Raw genomic sequence first — 16,241 nt, forward strand, 5'->3', positions numbered from 1 at the left:
AGGAGCACGGGATGGCGCAGACCCCCAGCACACGGGGCTGGAGCAGGTGGTGGAGTGCATCTGGTCCCACTTCCTCTCTGGACAATTGGTGAAACTGGGGCCCTTAGACCAGGAACAGACTAGAGCCTAGACCCTTCTAGAACTGCTAAGGCAGGACACTGTGCCCTGGGAGGGGGCTTGCGTCTGGAACGGTGAAGAGCAGCTTGGCCAGATGAGGAACCGGGCAGGGCAGACCTGGGCCAGCGTGTGTGCCCACGTGCCAGAGCTGGAGAGGATCAAGAGCCAGTGGTCCAGCAAGCACGGGGTGGCTGGCGTGGGTCACAGGGCCCATCATTCACCCGTGAGAACTCGACTGCCCCTGCCAGCTCTGGCACTGACCCCTCCCAGCAGCCCTGCCCTGGCACCCCTGGGGGCACCCCGCCCCATCGTGGCCTGGTCCGGCCCCTCCCGCCCTTTGCTCCAGTTCCCGGGCTTGGCACCTATAGTGGGGGTGCTGCCCGCCTGCCAGGCTCCGGGGCCGGGCCCACGGGAGGGTGGGGCGGCTGGCAAGCTGGCACGCTGCCCCGGGGGAGCCTCTCTCGGCAGGCGCCCGGGTGCCGCGGGGGGGAGGGGGGAACAAAGGGCTCATTCTCCCCGCGCGCAGCCGGTGGCATCGCCGGGGCGTTGGCGGAAGCCCCCGGGGCCCGGGAGGGGGCAGGCCCAGGCGGGGCCGCCGAATCTCGGGCTCCTGTTTCCCCGCAGGGCGCAGGAGGGGGAAACCGGCGGAGCAGCTTCCCCGCTCTCAGTTGCGCGTCTGGCGATGGCGATCAGAGGTCCTGCTGCGCTCTCCGCTGGGCACTCCCTCCATTAGCCGCGCCGCGCCGTGCTGCGCCGTAGCTGGTGCCTCTCTCCCGGGTCACGGGATCGGCCTCCCTTCCAGGCACGACCCCCTCCCCCGGCCCCTCGGCCTTTCCCCCCACTCCGCCATCTCCGACCCGGGGCGCGCGTTCCCCCCGGCCCGGCTCCCTCTCTCCCTCCGGGGGCACCCGCTCCCTAGCCCCGGCCCGGCCCTCCCCGCAGCGCAGCACGGAGTCTCGGCGTCCCATGGCGCAACCCACGGCCTCGGCCCAGAAGCTGGTGCGGCCGATCCGCGCCGTGTGCCGCATCCTGCAGATCCCGGAGCCCGACCCCTCCAACCTGCGGCCCTAGAGCGCCCCCGCCGCCCCAGGGGAAAGAGAGAGCCAGCGCGCTGAGCAGAGAGCGGGAGAACAAACGAGCTCTCGCCCGCCGGCCGGGAGGCCCCGGAACCAGCCCATGGGGAGAGGGCACCCGGCGTCGGCCACAAAGACCGCTGCCGCCCGCGCCGCGCCCGGCGCGTGAAGCCCAGGTAAGGGCCGAGAGGGGCGCCGGGCGCTCGCCTTCTGGGGACGCCCATAGCAGGGCATTTCTGAGCCGAGCCCGCGCCGCACGCAGGGAATGAGCTCCCCTTGCTCCTCTGGGCTTGGCCACGCCTCTGAAAGTTAGGATGCCCGACGGGGCTGGATCGCGTGGGAGCGGTGGCCCCAGAAAACCCGAGCGCCCTGTGTCACGGCTCCCTGGGCTCCCTCCCCTCCTTCCTGGAGCTTCCCCCAGTGGGCAGACGTGGCCGTGCTGGGAGAGCGCCGGGGCTCTGGTGCCACCTGTCATCCTGCTCCTTTGCACGCACGTTCAATTTTCCCTCCTTTGCCTCTCTCTGGGCCCCAGCCCGCTTTCCCCGCCTCCTTCCCTCCCCTCGGCCAGGCTGCAGTTACCAGCGTCCACCGGCCGCCCTAGCACTGCCGGCTGGACTGGGGCATCTTGACCCATCCCGGCTGAGGCCTCTAACTCCCCTCCCCTGTGCCAGCTCACTCCTTCCCTTGGGGGCAGTGGTGGAGATCCCAGCCCCCAGCAGTTGTCCTGGGCTCTGCCTCAGAAGCCAAGAGACTGTACAGCACCTGGAAGAGGCAGACTCGGGGCTGCCCAGGTGTAGGGAGAGATTCCAGCCAGCAGCCCTGCTCTCCCCCGTGACTCCAGCCTGCCCTGTCTGCACTTCCCAGCCAAACAAGCCTAGGTGGGGCTGAGGGCTGGGGGTGGGGAAGCAGCACCCCCAGAACCACAGACTGCAGCGCAGGGAAGAGGCTTCTGAGACTGCCCATTTCCCAGCCCTATTTTACACAAGGGCACCAGAGGAGTGACGTGACTTGCCCAAGGTCACACAGCAGGTGACTGGATCAGGGCCAGGATCCAAGCTTCTTGTCTCCCAGTGCAGTGCCTTCCACGGAGCTCTTCTTTTGGGTCCTTGCCCTCTGTCCTTCCGCATGGCTCATGACCAGTTCCAGGCTCGACGAGGCCAGGACATGTCATCCTAGAATCAGCAGTCTCTGCTGAGGGGCTCTGGCCCAGGTGGGCTGTCAAGTTCCAGGCATTCAGGGGAAGGGATGACCTCCCACACTGGAACATCCCACTCAGGCGGGTCGTTCGAGTCTCATGTGGCAGGCAACGTGGAGCCCAGCTGTAGGTTGGCGCTTGTCTTACTGGTTTGGGGTGCCTTGGTGCTGCCAGGGCGGTGCTCACTCTGTACCAGGCGGTAGGGTGCTTGAGGCGTGTGCCCAAGCAGCTCATGCCTTGGTGGTTATGCTCCAGGGACCCCCTCTGGGAGAGCCCCATGAGGGCAGGAGAGTGATGGAGAGTACGCCCAGCTTCCTGAAGGACAGCCCAGCCTGGGAGAAGACAGCCCCTGAGAATGGCATCGTGGGACCAGAGCCGGAGACCCCACTACAAGATGGCCTGAGCCCTGCAGCACTGTGCCTGGGAGAGCCTGCTCCCTTCTGGAGGGGTGTCCTGAGCACCCCAGGCTCCTGGCTCCCCCCTGGCTTCCCCCAGATCCCCAAGGACACGCTCCCATTGGTGGAGGGCAAAGGTCCCCGGAATGGGGAGAGGAAGGCTGGCTGGCCAGGCAGCAAGGAGGCGCTGCGCTGGAAGGAGGCTATGCTTACCCATCCGCTGGCATTCCGTGGGTCAGCGTGCCCGCCTTGCTACGGCCCACTGATTCCTGAGCATAACGGTGGCCCTCCCAAGAGTGACCCTGTGGCCTTCCGACCCTTGCACTGCCCCTTTCTTCTGGAGACCAAGATCCTTGAGCAAGCTCCCTTCAGGGTGCCCAGCTGCCTGCCACCCTACCTAGTGTCCAGCCTGCCCCCAGAGCATCCGTGTGACTGGCCCCTCACCCCACACCCCTGGGGGTGCTCCGGAGTCCAGCCCAAAGTGCCCTCTGCCTTCGGCTTAGGCAGCAAGGTGAGTGTTGGAGCAGAGAGGGTACCTGGGGGCCAGGCAGCGGGGCTCAGTGGCCCCTGAGCCACCCTGCCGGGGCCAAACCACTCTGCCCTTCCATTTTGATGAAAAGATAAGGTGGTACCCAGGCAGAGGAGGAGCCTGTCAGCTCAGACATAGTCAACCCCAAGCAATTCCTCTTCTGAGCAAACCCATTTCATTAGGCCTCACCTGCCTTTGGGCCATTTCAGGAATTGACTCATGCATTGTCCACCCAGAACAAAGCCCTGGGAACTGGGGCCTCAGAATGTGTGGTCTTGTCCTGGGGGGAGGGGCAGACAAGGCCCTGTATCTGGGAGTGGGATGGGCAGGTGGCCCCATGGCCTGTATCTCTGGTACCTCCCCCACAAGGGACCCCCAGGGTCACCTCAGGGATGAGATGTAAAATATTTTAAATCCAGTGTGGTACAGGGCATCACACAATCTGAATAGATCCTGGAGGACCTCTGACTGTGCCAGGCATTAAGCCTTTAGTTGCTGGATTATGGGGAGGCCTGAGAAATCCTGGGGAAGGATCTGGGGTAGCCAGGGCTGTGGCGGAGGCAGTTAGGGGACCAGTGCCTATTAACCAGTATGTTCTTCAGTATTTTCACAACCCTTAAAGCCACACAGGCTCACACCTGCTGGTTGTCAGTTCTGCCCATCCTTTTAAGCACTGGGAAGCAAAGTCAGCACGAGCTTAATCCCTTCTCCTCTCTTTAGGGTTGGTACCGCAAGGATCCCAGCATTCTCAGGCTGGCCAAGGAGCCACTGGCAACTGTGGAACCCGGGTTGCTGGGCTCAGCGCCTGGGGGGCATCTCCAGAGAACTGGGGAGGTGGAACGCCCTTCACTCCACCAGAGAGATGGAGAGACAGGAGTCGGCAGGCATCGGAATCTTTGCCCCCGTGTCCTGGGGCGTCCAGACACTGTTCCCCCGACCCCGTGGCCCACTTGTTCCCCAGGCCTGGTTCATGGCAATGTCTGGGCTGTACCGGGAGGCGGGAGCCTTGGGTACCAGCTGGGGCCGTCAGCCATATCAAGGTGCCCCTCTCCTGGGCCTCCTACCACCCAGGTGGACCGTTGCTCACTTCACCCACCAGCTAGAGATGGAGGTGTTGGCTCTTGTGGGAAGTGCCAGGAGGACCTGGAGGGGGGCACCAGTGGGCCGAGTGAATCCAGCGAGGTAGTAAACAAGGCCCCTGGTCCCAGGGCCTGCCCGCCCAGCCATCACGCCAAGCTGAAGAAGACATGGCTCACACGACACTCTGAGCAGTTTGGGTGCCCAGACAGTTGCTCTGGGGTGGAGGAAAGCCCAGCGGCCCAGCTGCGCGCCCTCAAGAGGGCAAGCAGCCCCGAGGTCCAGGGAGCAGTGGGCAGCCCAGCCGCCAAGCGCCCGTCCGGCCGTTTCCCGGGCAGTGTGGGGCAGGGGGCCAGAGGCTGGCAGGAGCTGCTGGACTCCTCATTTGGGAACAGGGCAGAGGTAAAACAGCATGATGACCACAGAGGTAAGGGGACGGGGGGGGGCCTGCAGGGGGCCCTACTTGGGAGGGTGCAGCCGGGACTGGGGCTTTGCAGGGAGGTGGGATCAGAAGTCTTTTATGAGTGGATCACACCCAGCTGTCCAACTGCCCACCTGGATGGGATAGCTCTCTGGGAGTCCTTAGCATGTACAGGCCAGACCCGTCCAGCATGTGGCTCCTATTTTCGTGTGCCTACTCCCGAGCCATGGCGTTCTGGTGACAGTATAATGACAGGATTCAGAGTGTGGACTCCGGAGTCAGAATACCTGGCTCCTGACTTTGCTGATTGGTGCTATGTGACCTTGGGCTGGTTACTTCACCTCTCTGGGCATCAGTTTCTCCATCTATAAAATGGGGATAAAGACAGCACCTACCCCGTAAACAGTGCTGCAAAGATTAACCAATATCATTCACGTAAACGGCACTTAGCAAGCACTCAATGAACAGTCACTTTTGTGATTACTTGTGCCACAAATCCCCCATTGGGGGGATTACATCTCCTGAAGGACCCCTTGTCCTGCCTGAGGAACGAACAACTACTCCCTGGGCCAGCTGGATCATGGAAACTCAGTTTGGACTCTGCCAGTGTTAGGACTTGGGCACATCTTGGACCCCTCTGTCAAGCTCTGCCCTTCACGGAGGGTTCTGGCACTGCTTGGTCCCAGCCTCGGTTCTTCGGGGTCACCTCGGTTTCTTGGCCTCCCAGACTGCTGGGCCTGGATCAGGACTCTTTCGCTGGTCTTGCACCCCTGTACCTGGCATGGGTCTGTCTGTGCTCTTCCAGGCCTCTGCCTGGGCTGGGAAGCTGTAGGCCCCTCTGACTTCTTGGGTTACTGCACCTGTGGCCTGTGTTGAAACTCTCCGGCCTTCTCACCTTCCATCGCCCTCCGTCCACGTCGGGATTGTCTCTTCACACTGTCACACGGCCAACGGTATCACTGAGGCTGAGGCGGAGCTAACCCAAGTCTACACCGACTGGATCCTGCGCCCCAGCTGCCCCAAACTTGGCCCATGAGTCCATGTTAGGGCTCAGCCTTTTTGAAGTTTCCGGCTGCCTGGTTCTCTCGTTCCGAATCAGGCCTTGCAGGCCCGGGCCTAGGGGCAGCACTGGCTCTGTGTGGGGACGGGCTGGGTGCTAAGGCAGGGCCTGGGGTTCACAGAAACCCAGGAAGCCCAGCCTCCTGACCAGCAACATTGTCCCCTCAGGACCCCGAGACATCAGGGCCAGCCTCCAGGACCCAGGGCTGCAGGATACACCTTGCGTGGCTCCCCCGGCAGGCATGACTCAGTGCCAAAGCTGTGCCCAGGCAGCTGGTGAGGCGGGAGGGCTGGCCTGCCACTCCCAGCCAGTGCCCAGGTGAGCCTGTTGCCCCTGGCTGCCCCCAGCATCCTCCCAGTGGGGCTCCCTGCTCACCTTCCTCTGCCCTACCTCCAGATTGCCTCTGGGAGGGGAGCAGCGGCAGGAGGAAGACTCGGCAGCCAGCTCCGAGGGAGGAGGGTCTGGCCCGGAGGAGGCCGGGCTCAGCATGGGCCTCGCCAAGCACCTGCTAAGTGCTCTGGGAGACCGACTGTGCCGCGTGCTGCGGAGGGAGCGGGAGGTCTTGGCCTGGGCCCAGCGGGAAGGTGAGCAGGCCCCACCGGGCATTCAGGACCCAGGGACGGCCGGGTTCTGTGGTCAGTGCTTTCACAAGGAGCATGGGACCTCCCTCCCCCAGCACTGCCTACCAACCAGCTGGCAGCGCTGGAGAGCTCCTGCCCCACCGCGCCCTTATTCCCAGCTCAGGCTCTGAGTCAACTTGTATTCCAGTTTCTGGCCTGGACGGGGGATGTTGGGAAGGTGTAAAACCTGGTCTGGCCCAACCCTCTAAGAGCTTTGGGCTTGCTGGGGAAATGAGACTGAATGCCAAGTGTCTGCAAGAGCACCGGGAGGGAGGCGGGTGTTGGGGGGAGCTCTCTGCAGCTTTGCAAGGGAAGGAAGGCTTCCGGGATGGCAGGCGGTTGGGCCCTGGGAAGCTGGTAGGACTGGGGCCGAGGTTAGAGATGGGAGGAGCTCGAGGCAATCAGCTGATCCCTCTGGCTCCAGGCTCTCCCTCCTGCATCCCTTCCACGGGGAACGACAAGACCCTCCTGCCGTCTTGTCACTCCCTGGATGGAACCCCCTGGTGGCTCCCTCTTGTCCCAGAAAGTCCAGCCCCTCCCCCTTTCACAGCCAGCCCCTGTCCACCCTGCCACTCCCTCCGCCCCGATTCCGGCATCATGGTCTGCCCGGCCCTCTAGGCTCACCTGGGCTTGTCTGCCCCCTCCGGCCTCGGCACCCTTCGCTCCCTCTGTCCGGAACGCGCTTCCCTTCCATTCCCACCCGGTGAATGAAAAGTTACTCATCACTCAGGGCCGTTTGTGCAGCTGTCCCCACCCTCCTCCTTCCATCCCACTCCTACTCTAGCACCCACCCCATGATGCCACGAGCATTACCATGTTTATGGGCCCATCTCCCCCCTTGTGATGTGAGGGCTGGGAGAGTGCAAGTGCCAGGTCCCGACCAGCACCCAGCCCTGGATGGGACGAGTGTGTGTTGTTGAGTATATGAACGTGTGCACACTGGCAACCTCCCACTTACCAACAAGGGCTTGGTCTGAAACTCTGGGTGAGGGAAGGAGCAGCCCCCCAAGGTTTCCTCTTCTGAGACACAGAGGAATCCCCTGAGGAAACACCACTGTGTTGTGGGCTGGGGGGAGGAAGGACTGTTTGGGGAGTCCTGTGGCTCAGGGAGCCCTGGGGCGGGCGCCAGGGAGGTGCAGCCTGCACTGGCCTGGGAGGGTTGGCTGCAGACGGACGGTGCGGCGAGTAGGTTCTTTACAGGGGCTGTCAAGCACTCAAGGGTGACTGTAAGGGAGCCTGTCTCCCTTCTGGGGCAGCCCCTCAGTGGAAACTGTTCCTGTGTGTCCATCCCTTCCTGGAGGCCTCCCACATGAGGTCCTCAAAGGGGCCACTGACTTGAGGCCCCTCTGACCCTGTTCCCTCCTGTGGTCAGCAGGCCAGGGCCCAGCCGGGACAGAGGACAACCCAGGCATTCCACGTTGCTGTAGCCGCTGCCACCATGGACTCTTCAACACCCACTGGCGATGCCCCTGCTGCAGCCACCGGCTGTGTGTGGCCTGTGGTCGCATGGCGGGCGCTTGGAGGACCAAGGAGAAAGAAGGTGGGAAAGGAGCTGGGGGCTTCGGAAGGGTTGCTCTAGAGTTCGTGGCCAGGGACTTCCGTGGCAGTCCAGTGGTTAAGACTGCACTTCCACTGCAGGGGGCAAGGGTTTGATACCTGGTTGGGGAACTAAGATCCCGCACATGGCATGGCAAAAAAAAAAAAAAAAAAAGTTCATGGTCATTTCTTGGCTGTGGCTCCCTGAGAAAGTCTCCCTCCGCAGCCTCGGCTACCACTGCTCAATGCCCGTTAGAGAAGACCGTTTCCTCTCCCCAGATCAGAGGGCCATGCCCATATCCTTAAAAGAAGCCGAGTGCCTACTCTCTATCTCCCACCTTGTTCAGCTTGCACCTTTTTAAACCTTACAACACTGTGAAGTAGGTATTACTGCCTCCGTTTTCCAGATGAGAAAAACTCAGAGAAGTTAAGTGACTTGTGCAAGGTCACACAGCTCGTAAGTGTTGGGCCCAGGATTTAAAGGCAGGTCTTCTGATTCCAAGTCCTGCTCTCTTCAAGGTTCTCAGCTTTCTCTCCCTTGGCTCAATTCCGCCACCTCAACACTTGAAATTTCCCAGTGTTCCAATAGACGTGGCCAAAAAGAGTTCCAGGGTCAGAAACCTTTCGGAATACCACATTCTACATGATTGTCTTGCATCTTGCAATGCACTCAGCATATTAACGGCTCTGCGTTCTGCAAGCAAAGGATCCTATGTCACTAGGGAACTCAGGTTTCCCAGAAAGCCCATGTTTTGTAGATTCTCAAGGTCCCCGATTTTGATATCATGCCCTTGCTCTTCTTCCCTGACCTTAACCTGGGTTTATCTTGATTTCCTGACCTGCAGCTTCTCCTTTCCTACCCCCAACAGGCTCTCAGGAACAGTCCATGGAGAAGTGTACCCAGGAGGCTGGGCACAGTGCCTGTTCCCTGATGCTCACCCAGTTTGTCTCCAGCCAGGGTGAGCCCTCTTGGAGGGGCGGGGCGTACAGAGGGCAGGTCCTGGGGGAGACCAGCTTCCTGTTTGGATGTCTCTCAGCCCGATCCCATGCTCTCCTGGTTGATGAGGCCAAGCACCATGGAAGTGGCCCCCTGTCTGCAGTCACTGGCAAATTCCATCTCCCCTCTCCCCCTCACAGCTATGGCGGAATTGAGCACTGCAATGCACCAGGTCTGGGTCAAGTTTGACATCCGGGGGCACTGCCCCTGCCAAGCTGATGCCCGGATGTGGACCCCTGGGGATGGGGGCCAGCAGGTAAGAAGCAGGGCACGGGACAGGGCACTGGCTGGTGCGCCCCAGGGTTAGGCGGTGTGTCTGCAAATTCCTAACTTTGGCAGGGTTTGGTCCTTTTCTTTCGAGGGGAATGAAGAGGTACATGGAAGCTGGGTGAAATCAGGCTTCTTCTCTTCTTCCCCTGGGGATGAGGATCCATTAGAGCTCTAGCCTCTGCCCCACCTCCCCCCACCCCGCCCAGCAGCAGTCCGCACTCTCTGTCTGCCTGGAGGTCCCACCCTCTCTGTGCTAGTCCCAGCACCTTGCTAGAGCTGCTGGAGTCCCGTCTTTCCACTCCCCAGGCGCAGGCTCCTACAAGTGGAGTGTCGGCCCACCTTCTCAGTATTCCCCGCACCTGACACAGAGCAGGTGCTCAGTGTGCGTTTCACAAAGTTTTTATGAAGTTCATGTTTTTATTATAAAAGTCATTTATTCAAGAGAGGGTTTATCAAATGCCTTTTGTGTGCCAGGCACCGTACACATTCCCACTGTGGAAAATTTGGAAAATACAGACAAGGATAAGGAAGAAAACAGCAGTGGTTTACAATACCACCGTTACCATTTTGACATATTTCTTTCCAGTCATTTGCTTGTATATTTATTCCAGCCTCTTTTGAGTATACTTTAGATCGTGCTGTATGCATAAGTCCATGGGCAACTTTTTTCCACCTAACGTTGTATCGTATGACATTTCGCTCCTTGTAAACACGACTTTAGGACTTAACATTGAGTCTACTGTTAATACCTGTGGGTTGAATTGGATTGAGATGCATTTGCCATTTTTAAATCTCTGGTTGGATGGGGGTGGGTGGCGGCTGGGTTTAACAGAAGGAGCCGACGGAGAAAACTCCCCCAACTCCACAACCTTCCTGCAACAGGGATACCAACAGGACCAAGGACATTAAAGAGGGTGAGCAGCCCCCTGCGCCTTGCTCAGACTGTGCGGGGGAGGCTGAGCCAGGCTGGAATCCCCAGGAGAGATTGGAATGGCTTTAGCCATCCCCCCAGCCCCCCGCCGTCACCATCTCTCTTCTCAAGTCATTCCAAAGAAAATAAATCTAAATAAAATCTAGGACAAGCCTCCTAACCCCTCTCCGGCCAGACCCCTGTTCTGAGCCCCTCCTTTGGAGAGGTCCTAGACATGCTGGCAGGAAAGCTGGTGGGAGGCAAGTGCATCCAGACCAGAGTTGAGATGGGCAGTGCCAGTGAGGACAGAGCAGACTCCGCCGGGAGAGGAGGGAAGAGCACACGGGCAATGGAGCCTCGACGAGAGAAAGGTGAAGACCCTCACCGCTCTCCTCCCTAACAGAGACCCCAGACTCCAGAGAGACCCCGGCAGAGGACCGTGCTGGCCAAGGGCCCCTGCCTTGTCCCTCTCTCTGTGAACTACTGGCCTCTACTGCTGTCAAACTCTGCTTGGGGCACGAACGGATACACATGGCCTTCGCCCCTGTCACTCCGGCCCTGCCCAGCGTGAGCGAGGGCCCGAAGGGAGGGCTGGGGGCCCGGGGCCAAAACTGGGCTGGCCTTGCCTGCAGGGTCAGGCAGGTTCTGAGCACGCCTGCCTCTCCGCCCCTCCCTCCCCGCAGGACGACCGCATCACCAACATCCTGGACAGCATCATCGCGCAGGTAGTGGAACGGAAGATTCAGGAGAGAGCCCTGGGGCCGGGGCTGCGGGCCGGGCCGGGCCTGCCCCTCTCACCGGTGCGGCCCCGGCTGCCTCCCCCCGGGGCTTTGCTGTGGCTGCAGGAGCCCAGGCCTCCGCGAGGCTTCCACCTCTTCCAGGAGCACTGGAGGCAGGGCCAGGTGAGGCTCCCAGCTCTCACAGCCTCGCCTACCCTCAGGGCCTTGATCCCGAGGCCCAGGCAGACCTGGTCCGTCACTCGGAGGGAACCACATGGCCTGTCCCCACTCCGTCCTGGTGCCCCTACAACATGCCCCGGCCTGGCCGTGTTGGGTACCCCATCCATTCTCCCCGCGTCCCCCTTTCTTTCCCCACTACAGCCCGTGTTGGTGTCAGGGATTCAGGGGACATTGCAAGGCCACCTGTGGGGGACAGAAGCCCTAGGGGCGCTTGGAGGCCAGGTGCAGGAACTGAGCCCCCTCAGACCTCCCCAGCCCGCAAGCCTGGGTAGCACGACGTTCTGGGAGGGATTCTCCCGGCCTGAGAGTGAGTATCCGTGAGGCGGGGGAGAGGAGCTGGGAGCCCCTATGATGCTGGGGGGGCATCAAAGTCCCAGAGTGACCCTGGGGGCAGCTGGAAGCAGAGCCCAGAGCAGAAACTGGGCTCTGTTGCTGCCACGGGAGGAGGGCCTGTGGGCCAAGGAGGTTCCTCCCTGGGCCAACGGCCTTTCTGTCTCTTCCCCTAGTTCGCCCAAAGTCAGATGAGGGCTCGGTCTTCCTGCTGCACAGAGCTCTGGGGGACGAGGACACCAGCAGGTGTGTGGTGCCATAGGGCTGGCTGGCCGGGCTTCCCTGCCTCTCCTCCTTGGCCCTGTGATGCTCAGTGCTCTGTGCTTGCCTTGGGAAGTTACTCTAGCTTTGGGGGCTTCGACGGGGTCTCCGGTGCCTGGATTGAGCCTGCTGGGCGTGACACACACACCCCCCCGCCCCCATACACACAGGGTAGAGAGCCTGGCTGCCAGCCTGCCACTCCCAGAGTACTGTGCGCGCCATGGGAAACTCAACCTGGCCTCCTACCTCCCTTGGGGCTCTGTCCTGCGACCACTGGAGCCCCAGCTGTGGGCGGCCTATGGTGAGTGTCCACTCCATTCCTGCCCAGTCCCTACCCACTTCCTGTCATCTCTGAGAACACGTGCGTCAGTGCCGAGGTCCTGGGGCCCATTCCCAAGTGTCTTTTCTCTACCTCCATACAGGTGTGAGCCCACAGTGTGGGCACCTGGGGACCAAGAACCTCTGTGTGGAGGTGACCGACCTGGTCAGTGTCCTGGTACGTGCTGAAGCCCCACTGCCTGCCTGGCACCGGACACAGAAAGGTGCGTCCTTGGCCGGAAGCAAGGGTCGGCGCAGGCTGCAGATGCGAGGTGCTGTCTCTGCTGGCCCTGGGCCCTCCTGAGCCGTCTTTCTCCCCCAGATTTCCTCTCAGCCCTGGACGGGGAGGGGCTCTGGTCTCCGGGCAGCCAGGTCAGCACCGTGTGGCACGTGTTCAGGGCACAGGACGCCCAGCGCATCCGCCGCTTTCTCCAGATGGTGAGGAGGGAGCCGGGAGCTCTCCCCTTCCCCTTCCAGCCCCAGAAGCTCTCCCTCTGTGTGTGTGCCCCGTGTGCTCGCTCCCTTGCCTCAGGTGAGCTGGACTGCACTGGTGCAGAGAAGGCAGACTGGGCCCTCCTAAGAGGTGTGCGGTGGGGCACACAGAAATTGGGGGACCTAGTGATGAAATGAAGCAAGAGCTGCCACAGGCTGGGCACTGTGCTCAGGGCCTTGGGTACATTATCTCTGTTAATTTTCACGACCACCCCATGCGGTAGGTACTGCTGCTTTCCCATTTTGCAGGTGAGGATATTGAGGCTGAGTGGTAAAGCTGGGACCCGAGCTTGTGGCTGTTCCCAGCCCGGCTCGCTACACTGTGCTCCCCCTGGGGGCAGGCAGCCTCCCCGCTGCGGGCTTCAGGTGGGGCTGGCCGAAGGGCAACAGGAAGCTCACCTGAGAATCCGTCCCACTGCTCCCCTCTCGGAAATCTGCACCTTATGAGGAGGTGCCCTTTGAGGTGCTAGCAAGGAAGGGCTAAGGGGGGGCAGTGTGGTAGGTGGAGAGAGACACGGGGCCAGGAGAGGGGGCAGGGAAGGAGAAGAGGAGGGGGTGAGCAGGAGGGGGGCAAGGCCCCGTGGTTCCAAAGTCCAGCTGAGCCCTGACTGTCCTGGGGAAAGGACGCCCAGCAAGTGTCACCCCTGCTCAGGCACATGAACACACACGGACGTGCAGGTGTCAACGTGGCTGTCCACTGCCACCCTCCTGCCCACGGGAGATGCACACACACGGATGGACTCACACAGGTGCTGGAACATGCAGAGGGGAGCAGACAGCAGCATGCCTTCATACATAGATGGCCTTGTCTGATCTGGGTGTGCCTGGCTGTGGGCAGTCCCGCATGGCCAAACCCGATAATTCACCGGGAAGGTCTGAGGGGCATGTTCTCACTGGGTGGCCTGGGAAACACTGCTCTAGTTCCAGGTTGGACTTCCTTGGCACCTGCCTGGGGTTACCCAAGGGTCCAGCCTGACTCACCAGCCTCCCCTCTTCCCATGGCCTGGTCTTGGAGGCCTGAGCCCTAAGCCCAGGAGTAATTGCTGAAGTTCTAGCTGAAGGGCTGGATGGAGCTGATGGGCAGCTGAAGCACGATGCTGGGTTCACCTCTGCAGGTGTTCCTTGGGCCCTGGCCTCCACGAGTTCCCATCTACCCAAGGAGCTCCCTGCTCTGGTTGGGCTGGTGAAGGCCCCCAAAGCTGTGCCTGCTTCAGAGGCCTCAGCCTGGACAGGCAAGCCGGTCGGTCCATCCACTGGCGAGTCAGAACTTCCGTGTGGCTGTGCCTTTTCTGGATCTGGGATCACAGAGGAATCTGACGAATGCTTTGGATTGTCTCCCCAGGGACATACAGCTACCTGTTCACCCACAGTTTAGCACACAGTTCAGGATCTTCACAGGACTCCACAATTAAGAGCTCCTGGTGTAGACAGTTTCTGAGCTGAGGTTATGCAGGACGTCTTCCTGGGCTTTGGAGAAAGGGGTACCTTTGAAGGAGGGAGCAGAGCGCCCACGGCCAGGGCCACAGAGGCTACTCAAGGCATCTAGCCCTGGGAAAAGAGGGGATTTAGACCCCCAGCCTCAGAGCCCTTAATCCTTTCCTCTCAGCTCCTTCCAGCCAAATCTCTATTCTGCCAACCTGAGTGACCCCAGCCCTTCACCATCCTGCTCCTTTCTCTCCCACCCCTACGTCCTCCCCCTGCCCTTCAAGACTTGACCCCTGCAGCTCTTTCCTGTGCCTCTGGCCTTTGGGCAGCCCATGCCCCATCTTCCTGCAGCCCCGCCCTAGCCTCCCACCTTGCTCATTCCTCCTTTTCTTTGAGGTGTGCCCGGCCGGGGCTGGAAACTTGGAGCCTGGCACCCCGGGCAGCTGCTACCTGGACGCAGGGCTGCGGCGGCGCCTGCGGGAGGAGTGGGGTGTGAGCTGCTGGACTCTGTTGCAGGCCCCCGGAGAGGCCGTGCTGGTGCCCGCGGGGGCTCCCCACCAGGTGCTTCCCCGGCGCGTGCAGGCGGGGGCCCTGCGGAGAGCTCAGAATATCGGAAGCAGTCCCCAGCGTGTTCTCAGTCCCTCTGAGAGCACCCTCGTCCCTCTCAGTTCCCCTCTGGAGCTAGGCAGAGCAGGAAGTCACGCCTCCACTGCAGGGAAGAGGAGAAGCCTAGTGGTCTTGAAGTCATCAAGCCAACTGGGCTTTGTGTCCTTGGGTGCCCACTCTGCTTGTGCCGTCTCTGGCATCCCCGTGGCCTGGTTTGGGCCACGCCCTTCGGGGGTGGCTAGCGCTGCATCCAGGGCCTCTGCTCTCTGAGAGCTGGGTGGGGGTCATTTGGGGAAGCAGACTTCAGGAACAAGTGGGGCAGGGTGCGTCATCCTGAGTCCCCACTGACCCTCCTGCCCTCCCCCCCCTGCACAGGTGCAGGGGCTGGTCAGCACAGTGAGTGTCACTCAGCACTTCCTGTCCCCCGAGACCTCTGCCCTCTCTGCTCAGCTCTGCCACCAGGGGCCCAGCCTGCCCCCTGACTGCCGCCTGCTTTATGCCCAGGTGAGTGTGACACTGGCCGGGAGCCTGAGTGTGCTGCCCAATTCCCCCCACAGCACAGCTGCGCCCAGGGAGGGTGTTCTCGGCAGGGAGAGCCCGGGGCATGACTGTAAACTCCTTGTCGTCTCCTTTTCTCCTAGATGGACTGGGCTGTGTTCCAAGCAGTGAAGTTGGCTGTGGGAACATTGCAAGAGGCTAAATAGGGGGATCCCAGGTGTCTGGGGTTAGGGGGTGGGAGCAGGCAGACCAGTGCTTAGCCCAGGCACAGCTTCAGCAGAGAACGGGGACTTCCGCTCAATCCTGCAAGCAGCACTCTGGACACAAGCAGGGCACCCCGTTCCCTGCCCCTGCCCTGGGCCCTAAGGCCGACAACCACAGTGCCACTGAAGCTCGCACCTGCCCTTTGCAGGCTGGCACTTGCTCCGGCCCGAGCTCCTCTCCATGGTACCACTGGGGGTGGCCGTCTCCCTCCAACCCCTGCCCGCCAACCCAGGAGACGAAGAGCCCTTCCTTGGGGGACCTCGGAAATCATTCTGGCTTAAGCAACACCTGCTGCTGCTGCTTCATCTCCTGCTGTCTCACCTGTGCCCGAGCTCTGCTTATACCCCCCATATCCTCCTGGGCTCCCGGGTGGCCCTTTGCACTGCAGGCGTGCTGGACAAGGGCCACTGACATCCTGCCCTCTTGCCAGACAGCTGTGAAGTGTGGGGAGGGGGCAGTATCAGGCCACTACCCAGGCTTGGCTGGAGGGGTTGATACGGGCGAAGCCCCATCCCTGCCCCCTCCTCTCGCCTCCTTCCTTCTTGATTTCCATTAAAGGCTGTTGTTTTGTGAATGCTGCGGTGTGGTTGGCCCTGCTCCTGCAGGCCACATGGACTGGGGAGGGAGGAGACACATGGACATGGAGCAGGGTGGGAGGGGGCTGAGGCTGTGGTGACGGGGACCTCAAACACCCCTGCCTGTTCTTCTTAGGGTGGGGGGCAGGGTCCCTCCCTCCCGCAGAGAAGCAGGTGGAGCCTTCCAAGGGGGCTGCCCTTGAGGATACTCCTGACAGCGACAGCGGGCAAGGCAGAGGTCTGGGCCACAGCAGCAAGGCCATCTCCCTGTGTGGCACCAGAGATTCTGGAAACTTCGCTCTCCCCACGAACT

At 61.4% G+C, this 16,241-nt stretch overlaps 2 protein-coding genes across 15 annotated transcripts; both read left to right on the forward strand.

Moving 5' to 3' along the window:
* Positions 1 to 636: 636 nt before the first annotated feature.
* Positions 637 to 1,188, forward strand: HRURF (HR upstream open reading frame). Its single transcript, XM_089912889.1, has one exon. The coding sequence runs from the start codon at positions 1,084 to 1,086 to the stop codon at positions 1,186 to 1,188; it is 105 nt and encodes a 34-aa protein (XP_089769015.1). The 5' UTR covers positions 637 to 1,083.
* An 80-nt stretch (positions 1,189 to 1,268) lies between these two features.
* Positions 1,269 to 15,927, forward strand: HR (HR lysine demethylase and nuclear receptor corepressor). Of its 14 annotated transcripts, none has more exons than XM_030760204.2 (19): positions 1,269 to 1,366; positions 2,641 to 3,291; positions 4,030 to 4,813; positions 6,035 to 6,185; positions 6,264 to 6,451; positions 7,860 to 8,027; positions 8,893 to 8,982; positions 9,161 to 9,276; positions 10,123 to 10,204; positions 10,604 to 10,767; positions 10,884 to 11,102; positions 11,301 to 11,466; positions 11,666 to 11,735; positions 11,921 to 12,051; positions 12,173 to 12,292; positions 12,391 to 12,600; positions 14,382 to 14,546; positions 14,967 to 15,095; positions 15,233 to 15,927. In XM_030760204.2, the coding sequence occupies exons 2-18, from the start codon at positions 2,680 to 2,682 to the stop codon at positions 15,071 to 15,073; spliced, it is 3,543 nt and encodes a 1,180-aa protein (XP_030616064.2). In that variant the 5' UTR covers positions 1,269 to 1,366; positions 2,641 to 2,679; the 3' UTR covers positions 15,074 to 15,095; positions 15,233 to 15,927. The 14 variants fall into 14 exon arrangements, with proteins under 14 accessions (XP_030616064.2, XP_089768996.1, XP_089768998.1 ...); XM_089912870.1 differs by lacking the exon at positions 1,269 to 1,366 and adding an exon at positions 1,383 to 2,511; XM_089912872.1 differs by lacking the exon at positions 1,269 to 1,366 and adding an exon at positions 1,383 to 2,511 and having other exon boundaries at positions 12,391 to 12,506.
* The last annotated feature ends 314 nt before the right edge of the window (positions 15,928 to 16,241 follow it).

The sequence above is a fragment of the Delphinapterus leucas genome, chromosome 6 (assembly GCF_059928025.1).
Source record: "Delphinapterus leucas isolate spDelLeu-1000000601 "Yukka" chromosome 6, BTC_Dleu_Yukka2, whole genome shotgun sequence".
Lineage (NCBI taxonomy): Eukaryota > Metazoa > Chordata > Mammalia > Artiodactyla > Monodontidae > Delphinapterus > Delphinapterus leucas.